At 34.4% G+C, this 27432-nt stretch overlaps 2 protein-coding genes across 2 annotated transcripts; both read right to left on the reverse strand.

Annotated features, from left to right (window-relative positions):
- Positions 1-1090: 1090 nt before the first annotated feature.
- LOC134270996 (probable zinc transporter protein DDB_G0283629) lies at positions 1091-8034 on the reverse strand. The gene is made up of 4 exons (XM_062753265.1): positions 7406-8034; positions 6607-6753; positions 6156-6312; positions 1091-1496 (listed from the first exon to the last, which is right to left on the reverse strand). Exons 1-4 carry the CDS (start codon positions 8019-8021, stop codon positions 1091-1093), a joined length of 1326 nt encoding a protein of 441 aa, XP_062609249.1. The 5' UTR covers positions 8022-8034.
- A 5714-nt stretch (positions 8035-13748) lies between these two features.
- On the reverse strand, positions 13749-23239 carry LOC134270997 (zinc transporter ZIP10-like). The gene is made up of 8 exons (XM_062753266.1): positions 22794-23239; positions 22434-22635; positions 18591-18760; positions 15253-15426; positions 14990-15140; positions 14565-14891; positions 14192-14379; positions 13749-13968 (listed from the first exon to the last, which is right to left on the reverse strand). The coding sequence occupies exons 1-8, from the start codon at positions 23169-23171 to the stop codon at positions 13819-13821; spliced, it is 1740 nt and encodes a 579-aa protein (XP_062609250.1). The 5' UTR covers positions 23172-23239; the 3' UTR covers positions 13749-13818.
- Between the last annotated feature and the right edge of the window lie 4193 nt (positions 23240-27432).

Consider the following 27432-nt stretch of genomic DNA (forward strand, 5'->3'; position numbering starts at 1 on the left):
CGATTTACTGATTGTCGTAATTAATTAGCATAATTAATTCGTTCAATTATGTAAATCGCACTTCGCCCGAGTATACCCCATAGACCGGACGCATTTCATAGCGGTCCGGATTTCTTTATTACTGTTTTTAAAAATTTCCAATTCATCATGTAATTAAGTATGTAAATATCTAGTGTTTAGTAGTTTAGTAGTAGTGCTAGTTGTTTTTGTTTCTCTTTTTCCTTTGTTCTTATGACTTTTTAACTTTTTTCTTTGTCCTGAGGAAGGGACAGGGCGTCCCGAAAATTTGACAATTTTTATTGTTCGTGTCGTTGGTCATTTTTAGTGCTTTATATAAATTTCCATCCGTGACCTTGTATCTACTTGGTAGATCCGACATTTAGGATATACAGTGTTATTGGTTTTTTAGTGCTTTTTATATATATATATATATATTTATATATATATATATATATACAGATATTCAAAAAATTATTTTTCCTTGGTATAGGGATAAAATAAAATCCAAATTCAAATGATAAACTCAAACTTTTATCTAAAGCGCTTTCGCCCCATGCGGGCTCATCAGTAGATTTGAAATTGTAAACAAGTTACATTATGACGTCATTCTCGTGACATTATGTAGGCAACGTTAAACATAATGACTGTGACGTAATAGTAATCACATTTAAATGAGGCGCACAGATAAAGTTTTACAGTTCATCTGATCAAAGTTAAGCGCCTATTATAAATGTACAATAATGGAGACATTTTATATAAAATGTACATAATAAAATAATTTGATATAAATTCCTTTTAACAGTTCAATTTTGGTTTAAACAGATTTATAAAATATTGTTCTTTGGCTTTCCGTAATTGTTCATTTTCCTCTTTTATTTTGTAAAAAGGAAATATATAAAAATGTCCTTTGCCACAAGAATCAAAGTGTTCACTACATGGCGTGTTTCGTATGGTCGGATCCTTAATCTGTTGTTTGTGCACGCGAACACGGTCGGCTAATTTGGTTCCGGTTTGTCCTATATAATTTTCCTCACATGTAGGACACGTCATACAGTATATAAGGTTTTTAGATTTACACGTCATAGAAGATTTAACTGTCAAACTTCATTCCGTTTTTAAAAATAATGGTTTGTCCGGTTTTTAAAACTTGACAGGTTCCGCATCGTGGATCCTCGCACTTAGAAACCATCGGTTTCTCGGGGTTCGATGTAAATTTGGCAGTGGTAAGAATCTTTTTCAAATTGGGAGGTTGACGCCTGCTGTGTAGTATATCCTTTGGTTTAATAAGGTCCCTTAATGTTTCTGATTGTTGAATAATAGGGAAAAATTGTTTGGCAGTTTTAAAGATGTTGTGATTTCTTGGGTTGTGGGTTAGAACAAAAGGGATCTTTTCGTTGTTCTCCTCTTCGTGATGTCTAATAGTACGTAATTCGTTAATGGGTATTTCCTTTGCCTTTTGTATAGCAGCCTCAATTAATTTTGATGGATATTTTTGTCTAGAAAAAGAAAAATTCTTAGTTCACACAGTCTTGTATTTCTGCGATCCTCATCAATAACAATAGTACAAATTCGCCTGGCCATATTGAATGGGATGTTTCGTTTAGTATGGGAGGGATGGCATGAGTTGAAAATCAAATATTGATGGGAGTCTGTGCTCTTGTAATAGAGATCAGTTATGATTTTTCTTCCCTCTTTTATAATAAGAATGTCTAAAAATGGCAATTTGTTTTCACTGATTTCCATTGTAAAATGCATACTTTCATGGAGCCGATTTAGAATGCTGTTAAACTGTTGTAGATCTTGTAGAGATTTTGTCCAAAAAATAAAACAGTCATCTAAATAACGTTTCCAGTTTCTTTCAATGTATGTACCAAAATCCTCTCCAAAAAATGTTTTGCATTCTGAAAAAAGTTTTTCCTCCAGAAAACCTAGAACGAGAGTTGCGTAGGTAGGGGCGACTTTTGTCCCCATTGCTGTCCCTTTTGTTTGTAGATAGTACTTGTCATCAAAAAAGAAATGATTATTTTGCAAAACTATTTTAAGTCCTTCGAGGATAAATTCTTTTGAAAATCTCGGCTGGATTACATCTGGGTGCTTGTCAATCCAAAAGGAGATGGCTTCTAGTCCTAAATTGTGGGGAATATTTGTATATAAACTAGTAACATCAAAACTCACTAATTTCGTATTTTCTTCAACACTTTCTGGAATATGGTTGAGAAAATCCATGTCGTCCCGAATAAAACTGGGTACTTATTTGCAGAAAGGTTTTAGTATAATATCTAGCAAATTGCTAAGTCTCTGTGTTGGACAAGAAGGACCAGCTACAATAGGGCGTAGTTTTAAGTCTGTTGGACGTGGCAATTTAATATAAGGTTCACTCATTTCCTGTATTCCGTTTTGAATTTGTTTAGATTTATGAATTTTCTGTAATCCGTAAAAGTTACTAGTTTTTACTTCAAAATTTAGAAGAAAATCTATCTCCTTTTTGGTTAAATTATCGGAAAATTTTGAAGTATATTTTTTCATTGTAGACATCGTCTTCTTGTCTTCATTCAAAGGTAGTTCCTTGTAAAAGTTTATATCATCTAGTTGTTCTAGGACCATATCTTTGTAGTGTTCTTTGTCCATAATAACAATAGTTCCTCCTTTGTCAGCCTTCGGATTACAATGACGAATCCTTAGTTCGAAACAAAAGTAATTTTAAACCAAAATCAAACAGGGACAAACACTTGGACGATTACATTAATTGTTTGAAAAAATCTGCATACAACAATCACAGCGATATCCGTGTGCAAGATAACATCTCAAAAATTGAGAGAACAGCACTGAAAAATATTACTGGTGACGATACTATTATCATAAAAGAGGCTGACAAAGGAGGAACTATTGTTATTATGGACAAAGAACACTACAAAGATATGGTCCTAGAACAACTAGATGATATAAACTTTTACAAGGAACTACCTTCGAATAAAGACAAGAAGACGATGTCTACAATGAAAAAATATACTTCAAAATTTTCCGATAATTTAACCAAAAAGGAGATAGATTTTCTTCTCAATTTTGAAGTAAAAACTAGTAACTTTTACGGATTACCGAAAATTCATAAATCTAAACAAATTCAAAACGGAATACAGGAAATGAGTTAACCTTATATTAAATTGCCACGTCCAACAGACTTAAAACTACGCCCTATTGTAGCTGGTCCTTCTTGTCCAACACAGAGACTTAGCAATTTGCTAGATATTATACTAAAACCTTTCTGCAAATAAGTACCCAGTTTTATTCGGGACGACATGGATTTTCTCAACCATATTCCAGAAAGTGTTGAAGAAAATACGAAATTAGTGAGTTTTGATGTTACTAGTTTATATACAAATATTCCCCACAATTTAGGACTAGAAGCCATCTCCTTTTGGATTGACAAGCACCCAGATTTAATCCAGCCGAGATTTTCAAAAGAATTTATCCTCGAAGGACTTAAAATAGTTTTGCAAAATAATCATTTCTTTTTTGATGACAAGTACTATCTACAAACAAAAGGGACAGCAATGGGGACAAAAGTCGCCCCTACCTACGCAACTCTCGTTCTAGTTTTTCTGGAGGAAAAACTTTTTTCAGAATGCAAAACATTTTTTGGAGAGGATTTTGGTACATACATTGAAAGAAACTGGAAACGTTATTTAGATGACTGTTTTATTTTTTGGACAAAATCTCTACAAGATCTACAACAGTTTAACAGCATTCTAAATCGGCTCCATGAAAGTATGCATTTTACAATGGAAATCAGTGAAAACAAATTGCCATTTTTAGACATTCTTATTATAAAAGAGGGAAGAAAAATCATAACGGATCTCTATTACAAGAGCACAGACTCCCATCAATATTTGATTTTCAACTCATGCCATCCCTCCCATACTAAACGAAACATCCCATTCAATATGGCCAGGCGAATTTGCACTATTGTTATTGATGAGGATCGCAGAAATACAAGACTGTGTGAACTAAGAATTTTTCTTTCTAGACAAAAATATCCATCAAAATTAATTGAGGCTGCTATACAAAAGGCAAAGGAAATACCCATTAACGAATTACGTACTATTAGACATCACGAAGAGGAGAACAACGAAAAGATCCCTTTTGTTCTAACCCACAACCCAAGAAATCACAACATCTTTAAAACTGCCAAACAATTTTTCCCTATTATTCAACAATCAGAAACATTAAGGGACCTTATTAAACCAAAGGATATACTACACAGCAGGCGTCAACCTCCCAATTTGAAAAAGATTCTTACCACTGCCAAATTTACATCGAACCCCGAGAAACCGATGGTTTCTAAGTGCGAGGATCCACGATGCGGAACCTGTCAAGTTTTAAAAACCGGACAAACCATTATTTTTAAAAACGGAATGAAGTTTGACGTTAAATCTTCTATGACGTGTAAATCTAAAAACCTTATATACTGTATGACGTGTCCTACATGTGAGGAAAATTATATAGGACAAACCGGAACCAAATTAGCCGACCGTGTTCGCGTGCACAAACAACAGATTAAGGATCCGACCATACGAAACACGCCATGTAGTGAACACTTTGATTCTTGTGGCAAAGGACATTTTTATATATTTCCTTTTTACAAAATAAAAGAAGAAAATGAACAATTACGGAAAGCCAAAGAACAATATTTTATAAATCTGTTTAAACCAAAATTGAACTGTTAAAAGGAATTTATATCAAATTATTTTATTATGTACATTTTATATAAAATGTCTCCATTATTGTACATTTATAATAGGCGCTTAACTTTGATCAGATGAACTGTAAAACTTTATCTGTGCGCCTCATTTAACTGTGATTACTATTACGTCACAGTCATTATGTTTAACGTTGCCTACATAACGTCACGAGAATGACGTCATAATGTAACTTGTTTACAATTTCAAATCTACTGATGAGCCCGCATGGGGCGAAAGCGCTTTAGATAAAAGTTTGAGTTTATCATTTGAATTTGGATTTTATATATATATATATTTCTGTATCGAGGAAGAATAGTCAGCTCATTTCAGAATAAAATGAATGTTAATATTAAATAACTATTTTCTCTAACTCCCTATAGCAACTCCAGGAAGACTGGGGTCTGGGGAGCTTTTTCTCAAACCAACCTAACATTGTAGAAATGATTAAAAAAACATCCAGGTAATTCTCACATTCTTTAATGCAAGTTTAAAACAATTTTCAACAACGAAAGCCACACCTTTCAATCCTGTGTTTTAGAAACAATCCAATACAAACACTTTCTATTGCATGGAAACCAATTTAAAATCAACTGACTTTGTTATCTTAAATACATAAGAATTTTATTCAGTGAATATCATTCAACATCATGGTGAAACCAGCTCTCAATTGATACAGAGAGACATCCAAAAACAATTAATTTTCTTAAGTATTTTTAAAGCAAAAACAGCTAAAGGCAATTTTAGCTTGGTATTTTCACTGCCAACTCATAGAAAAAAGTCTAAACCAACTGTCTTAAACTCTAGAAACACACCAATTTCAGAAAAAAAATGAAAAAGACAGATTCTCCATAATAGATTGATTTGTTTTTATGTCATGCATATACAGTGACATGTAACTTTGAGTCCAATAACGTATAGTTTCATTTTAGAGCTACAAATAAGGTTCATCTTTATTTCTAGGATTCCTAGATTTAAAGATGAACCTTATTTATCCTTGTAGGATTCAAATTCAACTCTGAGATGTGGCAAACTGTGCTTTGAACGAGATCCTGTATTAGAAATAATCCAAAGTTGCCTGTTGCGTTAATGCAATGGAAAAAAGATCTGGTTGAACCCTCACCACAAAATAGCCACAAGTGCCTATTTGAAACATTCAAAAGCAACTTATGGCTCCCAGTAAGAGAAATATTTTTTTGGAAATGTTAAGTAAACAACAACCAAATAGAAATCTTATTGCATTATCTAAAGGAATCTTAATAAAATTCACAGAATGTTTCATTGACTAAGAAAATTTATGAAACATATAACAGGTAATCATAAAGAGATCAAAATGGATCTTTTGTGAATATGCCATAATGAATAAGAGATTATTCAGATGCGAAAATATATCACATCTGTGCAGTTGTCTATACTTACATGACATTAAATATAACTCCTGATACGGCAGTAGCCAGCATGTAGGTGGGCTCTACAGAAGTGTAGTCTCCTGTCACAATCCTCTTACCCGCTGTGTAACACAGTACCCCCGTCACCAACCAAATCATCAAAATGCTGATCAGTGCTCCTAGTACCTCTGTAGGGAAAAAAAAACTAAATTACTACAGGAATAAAAATATTGCAAAGTTCTTTCCCCAAATACCACTCCTCTGTTTCGCACATTTTGCACAGACTGCTGATTCAAAGTATCAATTTAAGCTGAATTTCTAATAAACTAATCTAGGAATCTTTTTGAAGGAATGTGTACAAGTTTACAGTGGATGAATGTCAAGGTCACTGACTATAAATGATGTGTCAATCACAAGACTAGGTCAAGTTGACCCTTGACAGAAAACTCTAGGTCTCCAACAATACTATTACCTGAACCTACCTATTCTGTAGTATCCCATGGACATCTTCTTTGAAGCTGGTTTTGTTGAGAGGTAGAGAGCCAATAAGCTGATGAGGAAGCTAATGAGATCACTAGCCAGGTGAGCAACATCAGTAAACAAAGCAACACTGTGTGAGAACACACCACCTAGAAGTGGAGCAAAACCTTCACAGAAAATGGTGGTTTACTTTAAGTGTTATTATGATAATAATAAGGGCCAAAATTCTCAGCAGCCAAATGTGCTGTAGTCTATTTACGTGGAATTAGTTCCTACCTTTATTTATTATAAATACCATAATATTTATATTCATTACTATGATGACAATATTATTTTCTAAGAATAAATGTTGCATGGCAGTCAGATTGAGCTAATTTAAATGAATTCTTCCATTTTTGGCAAAATTTACCTACATGTGCCATATGATATTATATTAATCTTGCATTGCCACAAAAAATATGTGTTTCACTTTGTCAATCATGAGTGTCTAGCCTAAGGCCATGACCACAAAGTACTGTCTGCATGGGCAAGCTTTTCTTTGAAACATTTTATGAACAGCACAAATAAATTAAGTGAACATACATGTACCTCTCACTATATTGTTACATAATAATATTTACACATTTATTATTTAAAAAACATAAGAATGATTATTAATTCTGATGAAATTCAACTTTTGCATTATAAGTTATTTAAATTATTTGCATATGATGTTAATTACAAAAATATCAACAAGAATAATTGTTGTAACAGGACAGTCTATCCTAGCTTATACGCATTCAGTATAACAATACAACCTACCGATAATTTCCCCTATCATGAAGATAACACAGATAACACTGATAGCAATCAGCTGATTCCTGGCCACCCTATCCACCTGCGCAGGTGTGTCCTGGTGACAGTGCCACATCGCGTCCTCCTCCTCCATTGGAATCATAGTTCCATTCTGATGACCATTATATTCACTATAAAGTCCATCAGAATACGTGGACAGCAGTCTGTCACTTTCCCTAGAATCAACATCGTTTCCAATGACTCTTTCATCACCTATTTCTGTCGGGGGGATTTCCTGTTGTGCATCTTCCAGTAAATCGAGTTTAGGCATCGTAGAATCACGTGCACTATCCCATATAAATTCGTTTTCGCTGTCACTATCTTGAAACAATAAATCGTCACGCTCCGCCTCCCTCGGCCACAGATGATTTGACGTTTCTACATTATAACTATCTTCTGCCTTATCGACCTCAGCACTGACAAATGGGCCGATCTCCATAGCTGGCCCGGGGTTGTTTGTATCACGTGCTGTGTTTTCTGTGTGTTTTTGCGTCGTTTGTACAAAGTTGTAAACACTGTTTTCTTTTGACGACATCGGATTGGTCAAATCATCCAAATTGCCACGATTTGACCCTTCCGCCATTTTGAACTGATAAGAATCACGTGGTCAATCACATGATTTTGAAAAAATGATGTTTCGTTTCGGCGGTAAGATGATCAACAAAGAGAGAGAACTCTTATTGCTCAAGAAACGGTTGATTGGAAGAAAAAACTCAATCTAATGTAAATCGTCTGTTTAATGGGTTACGTTTACTATGTTCTCCGCCAGTAAACAAAAGAGTATCAGAAGAGCTGATTTTAATCAGACTGAGGAAATTTAAAAAAGGAACAAGATGCTTATGACCATGGGCCACATCGCTCACACCGTATGAGCACACGTATACTTGCTGTGGCTAGGATTGATTTATTGATCGTATGTTGTTTAACGCCCCTCTCAAGAATTTTTCGCTCATATGGAGACACCACCAGTTTCCGGTGGAGAGCTGTAAATTTTGCCCTATATTCGGCACTTACGGCCATTGAGCAGGGAGGGTTCTTTTTCGTGCCAGCACCAACTGCGACACGGTCACGGGACCGGTTTGCTGTAATTGTAGGTCTCATCCGAAGGACCAGTCTACACGTCCCACAGTGGGATTCGAACCCGTGACACTGTGGCTAGTACTGTGGCTAGGATAAAAGCAAATAAAATCAGTTCCGCATCGACAAGTTTAAATGAATTGTACAGTACAACCCCTTAAATCATTCTAAAGAAGAAGGTTTTATTTTTAAATCTAAATATAACGTTAGACCTATATTCCAAGGTAAAACTTGCATTGTGGTACCACTTTACCCCCCGGGTCAGTGATTTGAGCAAATTTGAATCTACAAAACCTGACAATAATTCCATACGAGGTTCATCTTTCTTGGCACAGCGATTCCCGTGAAGATTTTAAAAAGATGCCATTATTTTTTTTACTCATTCGTAGTCATCTTCCCTATACCCATCCACTCCCCGGTTCCGATGCCTACGGTGTACTAACCATATTTGGGCCCCTCAAAATTTTTTGCAAAGAAGACATATAATTTATAGGCATTGAAGACGACTGGTGTGTATTTTTACACCCCTCCCCTTTCAACAGGGACGTTGCTGTAGCTCTGCACAAAATTGTACTCTCTGCTTGAGAAAATTCGGAGAGATAAAGCAGAGAGCTACAGATCCATGCATTGCAAAAACCGATTTATGCCGCCGATTTTTTTTTGAGTCGCTCACCTCTGGTATTATTTCTTGTAGTTTATACCTTCCTTTGCTCTTAGAATGGTATCCGATCATGCGGGGATCTCGAGCCCCCCCCCCCTGAAATTTGCAGAGTTATTAAATGTATATACTAAACCAAGTAAACCATGTAAAAGTGACCTTGGACCCCCTAGAAAACGGTGACACTTGCTGTGGCCTTCAACTCGACATTTAGATACATCGACGACGACGTATATTGTCAATTAACAATGGTTATTTCCATTCTTATGTTGATACGATATATGCCGGTGGGCTTGAGATAAAAAATTCCACGGAGTCAGACACATCTGTTTCATATTTGGGATATTTTACTCGAAAAAGACGTTACTGGTAATCTAATTAACCAAACTCTATGTATGGCACGCCAAATTCACAAAAATGAGCTAAACATAGTTTCACAGTCGATAAACTATGTTTATCGCTTGTAAACTATAGTTTACGGACTGTAAACTATAGTTAACGACGTTAATCTATATTTTACATTAATTTTGTAAAACATAGTTAACGCGATAATCTATGTTTCAGAACCGTAAATTATACTTAACACTGTCCAAAAACAATCATTTGCGATTGCAAAACATAGATTATCTGATAAATACAGTTTCACGATTTGTAAACTATGGTTTACAATACAACTCTTAACAACCGTTAAATATAGTTTTACAGACGAAAACTATAGTTAACGAATTGTTAACTATAGTTCACTGTTTGTAAACTATAGTTTACAGTCGATAAACCTAGTTTATCAACTGTGAAACTATGTTAGCCCATTTTTGTGAATTTGGCGTGCCATATCTGTGATAAACGTGATGACTTTAACTTTTCTATCGTCAACTTCCCTTACTTATACAGCAGTATACCTTCATCATCTGCATACGGAGTTTATATATATCTCAGTTGATGCGAAACGTAAGAGCATGCTCTACGTATGAACAATTTCTAAAACGAGGTAAATTATTGACAAACAAGTTGATGAAACAAGAATTTCAGTTTTCTCGTTTAAAGTCATAATTTTGTAAGTTCTATGGTCGATACAATGATCTTCTCAGCAAATACAATTTATCATTGAATCAACTGCTGACTGACTCTTTTCATACTAATTGTTAGTCCATCATTTATACACTGAATTGTCGACGGATTTTTCCGTTATTTCCCGATCATGACAAGGAGCACACGTCGGGTGTGACCGGTCGGCAGGGGATGCTTACTCCTCCATGGAACCTGATCCCACCTCCGATGCTTTGGAGGACCGTGTTTGCTCTGCCCCTATTTTGTATTTTTTAATGGAATTTGATCTTGAATACTGTTCGTTATCTCCATATGTTTCATTTGAAAGTAATCCACTACTTTTTTTCCCACTACTTGCAATTTTTGAAAGGGGAGGGGGATTCTAGGGTGGTGTCCGCCGGCCCCTTCAAACATAGATTCACAGAGAAAAGTCCATGAAAATGATATCTTTTTTTTTTTTACATGCCTTGACTCTTTGAGGTTTGTACAATTAACGAATTTTTAAAATACACCAGGATCCAGTTTTACGAACGACTTTAAAGGAAATATAATTTTGCAAATAACTTTTTAAATTATTTTTTAAAAGGTATTTTCATGCAAACAAAAGAATCTTAGAATCTTCAAGAATTTGCAGTCAAGTTAAATTTGAGATTTTAGTCGATATTTCTTTTGTATAACGGGTCTCTGGCTCGTAGGAAGCAATTTCAGCTGGGTAAGGGGAGATAGCGTGTATGGTCAAAACCAGTATTTTGAGTCTAGGTAGAAACCTCTCTTTAGGCTTCTGTTATTTTATTTATTTATAACACTGTAGATCACTAAATTTTTGCGACACCTTATTTTCGCTAGATAGTCATTGAGTCTTGATAAGCGAGACAACATTTTCACGAATTGTGGTTATTGCTCTATATAATCTTAAGAAATGCTATTAAACGCGAGAATTTAATTTTGGCTAGCACACTGTCTCGCGAAATTACGTGAAAATAAAGTTCTCGCGAATCAAAAGTGATTTACAGAATATATGTATAACGTTTATTGGAGTCCCTTTTCTAAATACAACTATATTCACAAGGCGTTAAAAGTGGGCTTGGCTTAAAGATTTCATTTTTTCTTCAGTTTTCCAATTACAGAACAAAAAATTGCTTTTAAATTATTTTGTACTTTGATTCACGGAAAAAAAACTTATTTGACCGACTCCCCTATAACTAGTGATCACCAGATTAATTAAAGCAGTACATAGAGAAAGCTTTGTTGGAAAACATGAGGAGTTGGATACAGAACGAGACAAAAAGAAAGTAACTTTTATGTCCCAATCAGAACTGAGTTTTGGAGAAACTACACATTCCGACAACAGGGTATTTTGTCCTTTTCTTTTTATTAAATGTATATAGAGTTTTTATTATTGATACCTTTTACAATATATTATTTCGACTTTGACAGTTTTACATAATTGCATAACTTAGCTCTGTACAACATTAATTAATATACATGTATTAGTAAACACAAATTGGGCAGAGTTTCACAGATATTTGATTACAAATCAAAATAGGCTTCTAAATCCCTCTGCCAATCAATACTTGTACTTTGCATTGCACTCTTCCATTAATTTACGAATTAATAATATTCATTTTTAAACATATGACTACAAAAGCAGGTTTTAAAGGAATGCATTTCTGTCAAAAATACCAACTGTGTTTTCTTTCAATATTACCTTTTTCATATTTTTCACGAGGGTTTAAAAATGTTACAACTCATATTCAAAATATATAACAAAATTTGTTGCAAAAAAATATTGCACTACCCAGTAGTAATTAAATATTCGGATAAACATGATAATTTACAGAGTTATCCGTCCTTACTGATGGGTGAGCATCCTTAATGGAAATGCATGAAATATAAAATGGAAGTAAATGTCAACACACTATCAACATTTTTTTTTTCATTTCACATTCAAATGGACAGTTCTAAGCATATGAGCTATATCGTTAAGTGTCGGAAGACAGACATAGCAAATATACATATACAGTGGAGCCTCGTTTATCCGGACGCTGTAGTTCCTACCCGGTAGTTAATTAAATTGTCCGGATATGTGAAGCGTCCGGATACCTGAATTACCAGTTAGATAAGACAAAATAACGCTTAAAATATCCGTTCCGATGAAAAGTCGTCCGGATACTGAAGCATCCGGATATCTGGCGTCCGGATATCTGAAGGTCCACTGTATACGCCCCAGCCATATTTATGGCGGGGCATAAAAGGTATATACGATTGATATTAATTCTTACGAGGGCTTTCGAATGATATCATTATTTACATGTAATAAGAAAAAAAGAATCAAGGCATGTTTTAGTTCCAATTATTCAACGATATTTCTTAAAGAGATTCTAACGGAGATTACCTTTTTTTTACCAGAAACAAGAAGCTGTCCTCTTTTCTGGAATTTCAATCATTATGAAAGTTATTTTTTAAATCCTTTGGAATCGAACCCTCCATAATTATTTTGAAATTCGTACAGAGTTTCTCTTAAGATTAAATTTTTTGTCCTAGTGATTCTTATGAATAACATTTTTAAAAGATAACATTAAATTTTCAAATTTCTTTATCATCTCTGCTAGGAAAGAGGAGCGGCCGTTCATTTCATTTGAACAAATTTAAATCCCCTTCATCCAAGAATTTGGTTGAAATTGCCCCAGTGGTACTGGAGAAGGAGATGGAAATATGAAAAGTTTACAACGACGATTTTGGATCAGAAAACCTTACTTTAGCATTCGGCTCAGGCGAGCCAAGAAAGCATGAACACTAAAATCCAATCGAATCTTTTTGAGTCTTCTGCTTGTAGCTGCAGAACTGTAGCTCTCCGAAAAGAATATATTGACAGACCGGAGAGCTACAGTGCCGTCCATTGAAAATTTTCGATGATATTAATTTCAGAGGAGGGCTACTAATAATAATTTTAAGGACTGCTTTGTTGTGGAAACAGTGAAAAAATATGTTAGGAACACACGATTAGTAATATTTTGTGGTGAAAGTTTTAAAAACACAGAGAAATAAATCGGAAAACAGCGCACTTATTTGTGCATTATAAATATACAGTTTTTACAATGGGTGGCATTGTAGCTCTCCGGTCTGTCGATATATCTTTTTCGGAGAGCTACAGTTCTGCCAATCTCCCATGCAGAGTTGTCGTTCGTTTCTCTATGAGCCGATGGTAGAGAGTGCAGTTCTGCAGCTACTGCTTGTCGGAAAGACCCAAGATATCACGATTACAATAGTCTATAGAAGAAACGGAGGCCTGTTCAACAGAGAGAGAGCGCTCGCCATTACTTCGGTTGGAGGTGCTGAGTATATTCATGGAATATTGGCGAGCGCTCGCGAAAGTGCGCTCTGTTGAAAAGGCCCCTGGAAAACAAAGTTCAAGTCTAGCACACAAATCCTAACAGAAAACTCAGTTTAAACAGTAGCAAGGTAAAATCAACATTAATAAAAACAACATTAAATGTTGTCAACAATAAATGTATACAATACTAGTATGATATAAGATTAGAAAAAATTGCAAGAGAATTGATCATGGATTTCTGGCAGTTTCGAGGAGAGCACGGTGTTATGGCTCCATCATTGTTTTCATGTTTTCCTCGTACAGAGCTATGAGTAGCATGATTCCGATTCCCAGAAACATGCCACATGCCTGGAATAAGAGGTGGAAGAAAGGATTCTCTCCTTCTTTAGCATCGACTGTCATCATTTCTGGCAACTGTGAAGAAAATTGCAGTTGTGAGCAACTGATGAATCTAATAATCACAATCTATTCATTACTACCCAGAATGCACGTTTACTCGTTTGTATCCTTTTGATTTATTTTTAGTTATAGTTGAGATATGGAGAACATAGCTGATGACCCATGGATTCACCCACCGTATCATATACTGGTAGGACATAGATGAGACAATATATAAAAAAAAGCTAAACATGATTACCATATCAACCAAAGCAATGTAGAGGAACATTCCGCCCACAACGGTGAAGATCCAGAGACTAGCTGCCTCAATGTTACCAATCATGACACCAATCAACATCCCACAAAACGCTAACACAGACGACACCACATTATAAACGATCGCCTGCTTTGGCTTCATTCCCGCCTTCAAAAGTACAGCAAAGTCACCTAAATAATAATGAGATCTGCTGTTAAATTTTACTTCTGATTGTCTTATTAAGTGTTGATAACATCTGTACGTCTTCCTTACTTTGTGATATAGCTCGTTTTGATTAATGCATGAAACTCGCATTGCTATCTCAAAGCCAAATTAGATTGGTTTTGAGGAGCGTTAATTATTTAGAGATAGTTACCTATTTCGTGAGGCAGCTCATGGCAGAACACAGCAATAGTGGTACTGATGCCACCTGTCATAGAAGCAGCAAAGGCTGATCCGATCGCCAGTCCGTCACAAAAATTATGAATCCCGTCCCCAAAAATGACCATCCAGGCCACCGCTGCTACATCTTTAGGAATGCCTTCGTCATGGGAGTGGGAATGGCTATGGGAACGACTCAGCTGCCGGTTCAGGATCGCCTTGGAGTTTTTGCGTTCCAATTTTTTCTGCTCGTTAATTTTCTTCATCAAGACCTCATCTTCCTGTTTCTCTCTGTTGGCCTCCTCGGCAAAATGTTCCAGTGCTAAAATTATTGACAGAAAAAAGCTTCAGAATTGGCTTTTTGGATTATCATTTATGGGAAGCTGTTGTATTAGCATTACGAGTAAATTGACCTCTGACCTCTGGTTCCCGGATTCAATCCCCAGTTCAGCGATTCGCAGTCGTGTTCGTGCTGGTAGAGATGAGCGAGCTCGTGAGCTTTTTTAATCTGTTCTATCTCGTCGTCCCCGAGACGAGCTGCTAATTCCAACTGGTGCTCGTAGTGGATTTTCTACAACATTTTATTTTGAATACATGTTTATGTTTATACGCCTGCAATATTTATACATTATTTTGGCAAATCAAGTATGATTTGTCACTAAAGATATGATAATTAATCTCACCTCTTTCCGCTTCCTCTTAATGTTTGTGACAATAGTCATCACTCTTTCGATGAAGAAGAAGATGAAAATTCCGACGAGTGCCGTCAGCCCTTTGAAGACGTTTTTCTGTTCGTCTGTTAGTCCTGCGCCTGTAGTGGAATGTCCATGAGCGTGTTCATCCTCGCCAGCCAGTGCCTGAAAAGGTCATTATTAAATTAATCGTAAAACAAGCAGAAGTAGTCTACATTTTGTTCAATTTATTTAAAGAGGATGAACATTCAAGAGGAAAACAACTTAGTGCAGTACATCTTAATTATCTAACTTAAAGTCCACAAACGGTCCACTCCGATACCAGAAAAGCTATACATGCCAATAGAAAATGGTTTCATTGTTCTTTTGATAGCTGTGTATCCTAGCTCCTCGTCCGTCTGTCTGTGTCAATTATTAACTCATATGGCATATATATTAAGCACATAAATTTATTTTGGTGAATACAACATCGTATTGTCTTTAAATTTAAGTATTTTAACTTATCAAATCACAAAAATTTGATTTGTATATGAAATTTTTGAAGCCTTGTAGGTGCATTTTTTTGTATTTTATGTAAGAAATGAGTTGTCGAAAATACCATTCCTACATATATTTTTGAAAAATAAATACGTTTGTTATACCTTTAATTGAAAACGTGTTCCTATACCAATCTATACGGAAAAAGTCTAACATTTCTGATGTTTTGCTGAGCGGGCATAAAAAAATCGATGTTTGACCGCTGAGTGAGATGTTGGACCGGTTGATGAGATGTTGGACCGCTTACGTCACAGAACGGGTGGCGCTTAATCTTATTTTCATTCGTTGGCGTTCAACAGTGAGGGAACTGACGTTACATCACGGAAGAAAGTACAAAATACACGTATTTCAAAAATTAAAATGAAGGTATAACAAAACATTTATAGACTATGTTCTCGGGCAAAATGCGTTTTGTCGACCCTCGAATCAAACTGTCTGCCTGAGGCCTAACGGCAGACAGTTTGGTTCTTGGGTCCGACAAAACGTATGTTGCCCTCGAACTCGGTCAATAAATGTATAATATTGCTTAAGTGTTGAGAATGAATTCTGCTCAGTATGCTTTGGTCCGTCTTGTTTTGTACACGTATACATAATTTCTTCGATTATTGTGTCATAAATTATTTAACTAAATAAATGACCTCTTTTGTTCCTCTAATGAGTGTTGTGTCATCATTTATTAGTATAGATTGTGTTTTCTCAGGCATTCACAAAATATTTGATACAAATTGGAATTCATATGTTAGCAAGTTAATTACAAATGTACGAGATGGTAAATAATCTTGACCTCATTGACTATGACAAAGATTGATTATGATCATTATAAACCTCCTGTATAAAATATTATACTAAAAAGAAATCGGAAAACACTAGTCACTTAATAGTAGCACAAGAAATAGTTGTTCTACGTTCATTGGTTCAAAACGAGGTCAATCTCCGACGCTCAATACGACAAAATAAAACAATCACAATTAAAATACAAATTAAGACAAGTTCAATCACCTTGCATTTTAAAAAAAATCTACATCCATTTACTAGCAAGGTCGTAGTACTTGTGGAAGGGGACACTTTTTTTGGTAATTGTTTTATGTAGTTTCATTTGGACCCCCCCCCCATTTTTTGCAGTTGCTGTAAGACGAAACATTGAAAGATTTCAGTATTTGAAAAAAGTACTAGAAATTCGGGGAAATAACCATCCAGGAAATAAGATTTGTTTATTTGGCTTGTAAATCCCCCACTTGAAAACTTGCTACGTTCTTGATTAGAACACACACTAGTATACTTTATAGTTATTAAATAAAAGAAGCTGTATGGTTTTTGAGTTATAAATCTCCAACTATTCCTTAGTCTTACTGGTGACATTCACAGTCTCTATCGGGGTTGGCAACAGTTTATACCCCCTCATCCCCATCCACCCACCCCCCCCCTCTCTCTCTCTCTCTCTCTCTCTCTCTCAATAGATAAAATATAAGAATTCTAGTACCAGGTAGTGGGTAAGTGTGTGTTTGTGTATGTGGGTATGCATATGTCAAATATCTATTGAACTAACTCCAAGAGATTAGTTTGCATTAAGTTTCTAATTATATGCTAAGTACTTATTAATTGAAATTACTATTTCTGTTAATACTTAAATGATTTTTTTTTTTGAATGACCATCTTCAATACTTAGGGTACAGGTTTGCCAGACTGGCTGTGTAGAGGTATCATCCCCTGGTGCCCTTTGTATTCAAGATGCACTAGTTTTATATTAGAGTACTGCCATTACTACAAGATTTTTTTTTTTTTTTTTTTTTTTTTTTTTAATTTACCTTATATCTATCATTTTTATTTAATTGTGTTTTCTTTTATCATTCTATGGTTTCTATGCTTTTGATCCAGTGTGGTGATGCACTTCTCAATGTCAAACTTAATCACAAGTCATGTTACATTATCCTTAATATAGAATTGTAATCAATGTTATCATTTTGTAATAATTGTTCATGCCCCCTGTGGGCCCTTGATTGGTGAATAAACATATATATATATATATATAGAACAAGAAAGCTGTCGGACTTTTAAGATCATTGAATCTGGTAAATATTCAGTATTCACACTGTGAATCCAGGGCGTATCTTTTTTACATCCTTTCAGTTCTTTTAATGTATATTTTCAGTATTCTCTTCACAGATCATTATTCTCTCTATTATCGCCGAGATCTGAGCCAACTCAGATGCTTCAACAATGACTACATTATTTTATATGTATAATACGCATCCATTCTTGATAGGATTTCCTTCTTTTTGAAGTATCCTGGGTTTCTTTCTTTCTCCTTTTCTTTCTTTCTTTTTTTTTTGTTGGCTTCTTTTCAGAATTTCACGAGTGCTTGTTATGAATCAAAATGTGATATTGTATAAAATAAAAAAAAATCGTGAAAGTCTTTACGTTTTGTCTTTACGTTTTGACTTATATCGAACCCGAAAATATTATACTTGTAGTTTATTTAAACAATTTAATAGGATACATGGATCTAGTATCATTTTTAAAGTGGGAGGCCGATTAGACTAACTGGAAAAAATATGGATTACCTAAGAGTTTTTGACAAAGAAAGGAAATTAAATTTGCGAACCCGAGAATCCTATTTTGTCAAATGTTTTCACAAACGAATTTCTTCATATACATGATTGTAATGTATAACTATATAAGCAGTTCACTAAATATTGTAAAAACACTAAAAAATAAAATATGGGACTCTCTTCTTTCAAAAGATGTATGACTTCTTCGCAAACATGTGTAAAAATAATGGTTGGAAAACTCACATGAGGAATAAGATGGAGCATTGCGTCACCAGAGAGGGCGCCAACTGCCAGCGCCACGAGGAACTGCAACAGGTGGTTGTAAAACACGCGTTGCATGATGGGAATAACTGCCACTCCAAGAAGGCCGACCAAACTGATGATCAAAATTGCCAAGGAGCTGTATCCCCAAACTAAAAAGGTAATGATGCCTGACAAAGTTGTTATGAAACACGTGTTCTGTGAAAACATTTTGAAAAATCCATGGCTCCTTAAAAAGGTAAAGTAAAACTAATTTCAAAGTGAGTCTTCTGTAGGTTCACTCTTAAAAAAGTTTTACTTAGTAGTCATTTTTTACTTGAAATAACAAAGATAAGTAATAGATAATTACTAAGCATTTACTTAAAATTTAAAATCAATTACTGAAATATATGTCAATTACTAGATTCAAATGTTTTACTTGATTTTTGTATTTTAAAAAATTGTTTTACTTACACACTAAAAAGTTTTACTTAGTAATTTATATTTACTTAAATTTGTGTATATAAGTAATAACTTTACTTGGTCTTTAATACTTACATTTTACCACTATTTACTATATAATTAATATTTTAATGCCCCCGTAAACGAAGTTTCGGGGGTATATAGTTTTTGTCGTTTCCGTCTGTCTATCTAGCTGTCTCTCTGATTCTCTGTTTATCCGCAGAAACTTTAACCTTGCCCATAACTTTTGATATAGCGGAGCTATAACTTTCATATTTCACACGTGTATTCCTTGTGACAAGACCTTATACACAAAAAATTCAAACTTATTCTTTATCCAAATCTTTTTAACAGTAAATACCAGGACATTTATACTTCTCATATATATTTTTTGTTGAAAGAACTTTCATTGAATACCAACAACTATGAAATTTTGACCTTGACCCTGGAGATTTCCATCCTTGTGAAAAAACTTTAACCTTGGCCATAACTTTTTAACGGTAAGGAAAAGTGCTTTCATACTTACATATATGTAATCATTTTGAGAAGACCATTTATAGGATACCAAGAACTTTGACCTTGACCTTGGAGTTTGACCCACTTTTAAAAAGCAAACCTTGACTGTAACTTTAAAAGGATTAGGGTTAGTGCATTCATACTTAACATAGTTCATCCTTGTGACAAGACCTTTCTTTGGGTACCACCAACTCTGTCCCTTTGTCCTTGACCTTGGAGTTTGACCTACATTTCAAAATTGGTAACCTTGACCATAACTTCTGAAGGGTTGAGGCAAGTGTTTCCATATTTCACATATGTATTTTTTTGTAGCAAGACCTTTCATTAGATACCAATAACCTTGACCTTTTGACCTTGGAGATATCAAGAAATCCCAATAATTAAATTTGCATTTAAGAAAAGTTTAACCTTTGCTATGTTGCCATACAGTGGCATAGGTGTTTCACAAACACATCTTGCATGTTTGAATTGTATTTAATTGATTTACTTAAAACAAAAATTTATTTACTAAATCAAGGAGAATTCAGATCAGTAATTACTTAAATATGGTAGTCTTATCACTAATTGTCTGTGAGGAGGAGTTATCTTTCATCTAAATATACCTTCATGTGAAAAAAAAGTCACACTAATAAAAATGCGATATTAAGTACTTGAAATGTTCAACCATTTTTAAAATGGTCCTTAAAAAAATACAACTTATTCAATTTTTAAGGCTTTCGAAGTTGGAATCAAATGTTTTATTGTTATATATAATAAAACAGTTACAAAGAAATTGGCAAAAGAAATGGAAAGTATAATTGTTTCCATCATAAGTAGATTTCTTCTATTTAACCATTCAGAGGGCCCAATTAGGGAACTCTGATAAAGAAATCTGTAAGTAGTACTCACATGTCAGAGGGTGGGTACCTTGCAGTGTTTCTAGTAAATAATGTCGATTTTAGTAAATATGATAAGTATTTCATTTACTTAGTATTCTTTTAAGTAATACTGTAAACCAATTATTATACGCGTCATTTTTTATTCGCGACTGACCGCCAGAGAACTTATCCGCGACGATTTATTTCCGCGAACGAGTGGTCACATTTTTTTTATTTCCACGAGTATTTTTTAATCAAATAAAAATTTTATATCCGCCCATAAACTAGGTAAAATGATAGCGTGAGGTCTGCTTACGCATTATTCAAGACATTCTGTGCATTGCGCCATTTAAAATCTTATATCCGCCCCTACAGTAGATAAAATGTTTACCATGAGTATACTTCATACGCATTTTCACAACGCTCAAACGAAAATCGGGGGAAAATCTAGGAGATTAAAATTGATTTCAAACTCTCAATTGTAAAAGTGCCTCATACTAATTGGGTAATCGACGCTTTCTAAGATCTACACAGCCAAGGGGCAATTATTATAAATGGTTGGGACAGAGCAGGACTGGGCCATAATTAACCGTAATTAACCAGGCTATCTCTGACTCGTCTGTAACAATAAATGAACAATAATAACACAAGCTGAAATGATTATTGACATTTTAATCATTTTTAGACAAATAGTTTTAGATTTGCCATTCGTTTTTATTATTTCTGAATGTTTGTAATTAAATTTCAACTGCTTCTTGAACACTAACAGTAAAGTTTTTCCGTGATTACTTGTTGAACCGTCGGGATCGGTATTGAAAAAAAGGGGAAATAACTCTAAATAAATCATGATATTGGAATATATTGAACAACTGGTTCGCGACGATAAATATCCGCGAGCAGAGGTTACTCGCGGAACTCGCGGATATTTATCGCACGCGTATAATACTTGGTTTACAGTAATATTCTAGATTTTAATTAATTTCAGAATTACATTTACTTAGTAATAATTCATAAAATTTAGTAAATAGAAAGCATATTATCTCTGAATTAAGTAATAATAATTTAACAAAAATGAGTAGTTCATTTACTAACTAAAGTAATACAATTCCTATAATTTAAGTAACTCTATTGATACTTAGTAAATCATTTTATAAGTAAATGAATTCATCCTTATTACTAATTATGTTTACAATTACTAACCATGATAGTCATTTACTTGCTATTCTGACTAAATGGATTACTAATAATTACTAGTTTTTCTCAATCTAATATCTTATTTTAAAAACAACAAGTAAAACTTTTTTTAGAGTGTTGTTCTAGTGCTAAACGTTAAATTACTCTGTACTGCAAAACGTTATTCGCGATATAGCTACGATAAATACCTATCTAGGTGTATCTGTTGCGATGGGTGAATTAAGGAATCACTTTCTAGTTAATACAGAATGCCAGGGCATCAACGATAGTGGGAACATGGGATAATTTGCATAACGGGCGAAGCTGTTTTGCATAAATTACCCCATGTTTCCCACTATATCGTTGATGTCCCTGGCACACTATACTAACTAGACAGTGATTCCTTATATTTTCATTTCATTGTGAAATAAAATTGTAGATTTAGTTTTTTGAAAATGTAGACATAGATTTTAATTACACGAGGACTCCTCGCCCACTGACGTCAAATACAAAGGCAGCCGCACGAGATTTACATGCATATTTGGCCTCCTTAGCGTCAGACACAGAGACAGATGCGCACGAGATTTGCATGCATATTAGGCCTCCTTAGCTCCTGACCTATCGACCTGCCTAATTTACATTCCGGTAGAATTATCAAAAAATCAACTCCGCTAACTTTCAAAGAGTTATCACAAAGAAAAAAAAAATTAGAAATGGAAATATATGTGAATATCGTTCTTGTTACATGTTTGATTTCCTAAATAAAGCTGGTATACTAGTATATAATAGGTTCTTTTGAAAAATGTCTCTACAACCTTGCTTGACGGAGCTGCCTTACCACTAGCTGGAATGGATGCCAAGGTCCGTTGCTCTTCGTCATGTAATTCCTTATGACTCATGGAAAGTGTCGTGTTTTTCTTGCATTCATCTTTGTCCAAAAGAACAATCAGACTTGGACATAAATCCATGAATTCGTCCTTGCTTATCGCCATTTTATCTTGAAAGTGGTAGACCATCATCAACTCCATAGTGTTCAAACACTAAGCGAAGAAAGAATATTATTTTATACAAATATCAAATTTTGTGACTTTAAAGAAGATTGAAAAAAGTTTATTTTGTAACAAGTGGCCTTAAGAGCCTTTTAAATTCGTTATGAAACATTTCAGAAATAGATTCACAATTCAATCAATGCAATTACCTTACTGTGGCTATAATGAGTATTGTCTGCAGGCAAGGACCGCTTGGTCGGACTATTTTTGGCGGACTCTTTGTTGGTGGGTAGAAATGAACATCCGGTCTCCTCGTCATGGCAGTGAGTATCATTCTCTTTAGCACCAGCCACGGCGGCAGAGGGCGCTTTATCTGAAGTTGCTGGGAGTCCCAGGTTGACCATCAGTTTACTGACATTAGCCAAAGTAATTGTTTCATGGTTTTTGGAATACTTTTGGAAAATAGTCGATAAATAAAAGATCCTTTCTTTATTAGCCCGAGTTATCGTTTGATTGGATCCAGTAATTCCCAAACAGCATCCAATAAAACCAACAACAATGGCGATGGTCACTGCTACCTTAAACATCTTGACCAGAATGACTGTAAGTGATTGAGTCCAGAGAAGTTCAGACTGACAAGGCGTTTATTTCGTGCTGCTCCTATATAAAGAGTACGTAAAATTGTTAACTTCCGATAATTCAGTCTTCTCTCACAAAGAAAACACAATGTAACCCATTCTTCTTCATCAAATCAGACGGGATAACCTTCGCATCACGTGCGTAATTTATAATCTGCATTTTTTAAAAACATTAAATCAGGATATTTCTGTTCTTTATCAAAATTTTGATATTACTTATTACTAAAAATTTGAGTATGAAAATTAATTATTACATATATTGCATAAGAAATATCAAAAGTTTTCTATATAGAACATAACTTGTTTGATCAAATGATCATACAGTGTACTAGTACATATTTGAGAATACTGAACATGATATCAGTAAATACCGGGTACAGTGTGCCCTTTTTAACAAAATAAATTACAATTCCAAAGTTTTAGTTTCAAAAATTTGTAAATAATGTACCTACTCTACTCTTGTAAGCTGCATGGTCAGTACCTTAGCTTTCTCCAAAATGTCAAACTTTTATCCCATACATACAGTATGGGAACAATTGATTTTCACAACGTAGTTTTTAAATGAGTATCATAATGCACACACATGTAATTAGGTAGAAGTAAAGATCATCCACAAATTAGACGACTATTCATAACAATAATCAGTCCATATATAGGGTTAAATTTATGAGGATTAAAAGAAAAATCATTTATTGCAGCCCTTCACATTTCGGCTCAAAATTGCCATATAATGACGGCAGATGGTGCGCCAGTATTGCAAATGTCACATTATCTGAATGGAATTTTGATGTCGAAACTCGGCAAAAGTAAATTGTTTATATGTTTGTACTTTGCGTTTGATGACCAAATACATGTACATAAAATTATTTGTTACGTGCAAGTGTGCATTTTACTCAAATGTTGCGGATGTCAGAATGTCATGGCTGAAAATAACTGAAAATTCACTGGATTTAGACTTCAGTTTTATTTATATTTAGAAGATGAATTAAGATATAATCTTTGATAATGATTTTTAAAAGCTTTAATTATAATACGCTATTAACAGTATCTTCTGCTTCGAAATTCCACATTTACGGGTATCTATACCATTTCTAATTCTAATGTATAACTCTCTGACTTTTACTCACACTCTCCTGACAACCAATGGATCATTTGAATTCGGAACCTGACATATTCGAAACCATGGCAACTTTTTTCAATAAAAATCCTCTAAACAGTTGTATAAAAAGAAGAGATACATACGTGTATTACTAAAACCACATAACGTTTTTTTTCCCTATTCAATGGATCTCAGCGCAATCCTAAGTGGTTTTTTTTTTTTTTTTTAAATATAGGGAATTGCCGAAAGTTTGAAATTTGGACCATATAGAAAATCTACAATTATTTATCAGTAGTATGTTAAGATTTTGATACATCAATCCCAAACGCGATACTTAGTATATCAATCCATGCATCTATTTTGTTTCTAACAAATGTTTGAATCCCCCCGTGTCCAATGATTTGACAGCCATGTAATAACTGATTTTTTTTATGTATAAATTTTACACTGAATCCAGATGTATTTTACTACTTACGAGTATTATGTACCAGCTTTTCTTCCTATACACAAAACCATGTATTCCTATACTTATTTGCCAAAGTATCAGACTATTTTTTCCTGAAAACATTAAGCTGATCCCGGGTCTCTTCCAACCTACCCGTACTGTGTACATAATCCAACTTATAATGCATCCCCCCTACTTATATTCCCCCCACAATATAAGACATTACCAGACATTTCTTTACAGCAAGAGATTTGTCAACTGAAGGCAAGGATCACAGTTTTTTAACCTATATACCCGTGAGCTGTAAAGAGTTATATGAAGTTGTTTACATACAAGGAATATTCCCATATTTACCATTCATTCTCACCCGATTAAATTATTTTTGTTGCAGATTTGTAAAGTGCATAGTGGTGGTGGATATTAATTTCCATCGAACTATCAGTATAAATATATTTATCTCCTCCTGGACGATGCATCGACTTTTTAAATTATCAATTTCATCTTCTTTTTCATGTGGGCACCATTGAGTACGAGTAATATTCGGATAGAAAATAGTTTTCACCATAACTTCATAGAAATAAGTACTTACATAGCCTCCATCGTGTGTTTTTAAGGACGTATAGTTCGTGGGAAAGCGAACCAAAAGTGCAATGTACCCTGACATAAGATGATTCAGAGAATTTATGCTCCCGCTTAATTAAGGAAAAATGAGTATGCTCAGGTGGGGGAACCCCGCCCCCATTTGCAGAATTATTAAATGTATGTTCTGAAGTACAGGGGTAAATATAAAAAATGCTTATATGAATTTATAGATTTGATAGTTTTTTCTTTTAAATGTGTACAGAAGATTATCTTTATATAAAGATTTTTATCACAATTTATAAAAATTTTATGAGATCTAGTAAGTTTGTACACGTCATACGTCATAACTTCTTTATTTCATGTGCGAAATTCTATCATTTAGTTAATCGAAAAAAAAACACCATGAAATAACGTTCTACATTGTCAAATTTTTATACAAAACAAAAATACAAAAGCTTAAGACTCAAATTCTTGAGATATCGCGTGTAAACGAAAGTGGTACAGACAGACAGAAATACAGACAGACCGAGCAGACACACCCGTCCCCTTCTCCACAGCCTAGGCTAGAACCGCACAGGACAGTGAAAAACATCTTTTAAAACGAGTTAATGATATCGGGTGAAGGTATCATATACTGAGACCCCCCTCCCCCCAACAGAAGACTAGCTATTTATTGTGACTTGCTGGGAGAGGTTGATATGTAAATGTCAATTTAAATTTATGGTGTTTATTTATCCAAAATAGCTGCAATTGTTATGGAACTGAAAAAAGTCAGTTATTTCTTTAAAAAAAATAAAATTTTGCAAAACTCATAGGCAACATTTATGTAGTCCTCGCCACAGGTACTTGTAGACAAGACCCCCCCCCCCCCCGCCCCCGATAAAATATCAACCCGGGGCTTGTTGGATATTTCTTTATAAATTATATTTATTATACTTAAATATTATGTATACCACAAAAAAAAAAATCCGAAAAAATGGAAAATAATCGTTCCATACAAAATTACACTACTATATATTGCATATATTGAAATGATTTTCAATAATAAACTTGATCTAAAATAAATATGTTTTAACGAAATATTGAAACAGATACATTGTAAATAAATTTTTAACAACTTTCTCTATTGATTAAAGTCTAGAGTCACTAAAGAGTTCTAAAATTAACTAAAACTTCACTTTCAACTCTTAATAGATAATAAGTAAATATAGCCATTGGTCAATATCTTCCCGCCAAAACCTCTAACCCCCTTTGGCCGGAGTGTCCATCTAATACTAACCCAGGAGAAGACAGTGTATAAAGTTGTTGTTTGTTATTAGGAGAAATCCATAGACCACTGACAGTAAGTTGACCTTTTGACACTCTTATTTCATACTAATACATGTACTTTCATTTTTCATATACTAATAATTAGATAATTGTATGGATGAAAGAGGCATATTAGAGAATTTAAAGCTGACGAACTGGTTTTTAGACTTTGTAGACTAGTTCGTAAAAATTGTAACACAGGCTTTTACACTAGTGCAGTTTCTTCTGAACAAATCTCAGTCAGGTGTGACACAGGTGTGTATGTTACGACCTGACAGTCTGTAGCAAAAACACAACGGCTGTAGAAATGTTCATTGAAGGCTTTGATCCACCATTGACTGTGAAATGTATGTGGGATTGATGGTGGTTCCTATAGGTGGTGCCATCAGCATCAATGTCCCATGCTGGGCATCAAATTTGGTTGATCTATTTAAATGCATGGTGTTGATTCCCACATCTCAGCTAGTTTATGCTTTCCATCAAACTTGTAATCTTTACCAAAACTGTCTCCTTTTTCTAGAATAGCAAGTCTCACTTTTAAATCGTAGTTTCGCTTCTGTCTTTCCTGAGTTTCTTTGGTTCGCTGCTGTGGCTCGTTGAATAATTTGATTCTACATATTTTGGAAAAGGAATTCTGTGAAGATGTTCGAATGTTGAAAGCAATATGTAACATCTAATGGTGGTATTGGTTGTCTGCCTATTTCTCTCATCCTGTTTGGATGAGTTGATCTTGCTTTTGATCTTCCTCTACTGTACAAAGTCAAGGCCATAACTAG

The sequence above is a fragment of the Saccostrea cucullata genome, unplaced genomic scaffold (genome assembly GCF_032062105.1).
Source record: "Saccostrea cucullata isolate Sc308-1 unplaced genomic scaffold, CSIRO_AGI_Scuc_v1 ctg8356, whole genome shotgun sequence".
NCBI classification, from domain to species: Eukaryota; Metazoa; Mollusca; class Bivalvia; order Ostreida; family Ostreidae; genus Saccostrea; species Saccostrea cuccullata.

Coding starts and splice junctions, on each gene's coding strand:
- LOC134270996 (XM_062753265.1), bottom strand. CDS start 8,021: ATGGCGGAAGGGTCAAATCGTGGCAATTTGGATGATTTGACCAATCCG. Junction 6,754..7,405: donor CATGATAGGGGAAATTATCG/GTAGGTTGTATT, acceptor CTCCACTTCTAG/GTGGTGTGTTCTCACACAGT. Junction 6,313..6,606: donor CATGGGATACTACAGAATAG/GTAGGTTCAGGT, acceptor TTTTCCCTACAG/AGGTACTAGGAGCACTGATC.
- LOC134270997 (XM_062753266.1), bottom strand. CDS start 23,171: ATGTTTAAGGTAGCAGTGACCATCGCCATTGTTGTTGGTTTTATTGGA. Junction 14,892..14,989: donor ATTGAATCCGGGAACCAGAG/GTCAGAGGTCAA, acceptor CAATAATTTTAG/CACTGGAACATTTTGCCGAG. Junction 14,380..14,564: donor TGAGCTGCCTCACGAAATAG/GTAACTATCTCT, acceptor ATTATTATTTAG/GTGACTTTGCTGTACTTTTG.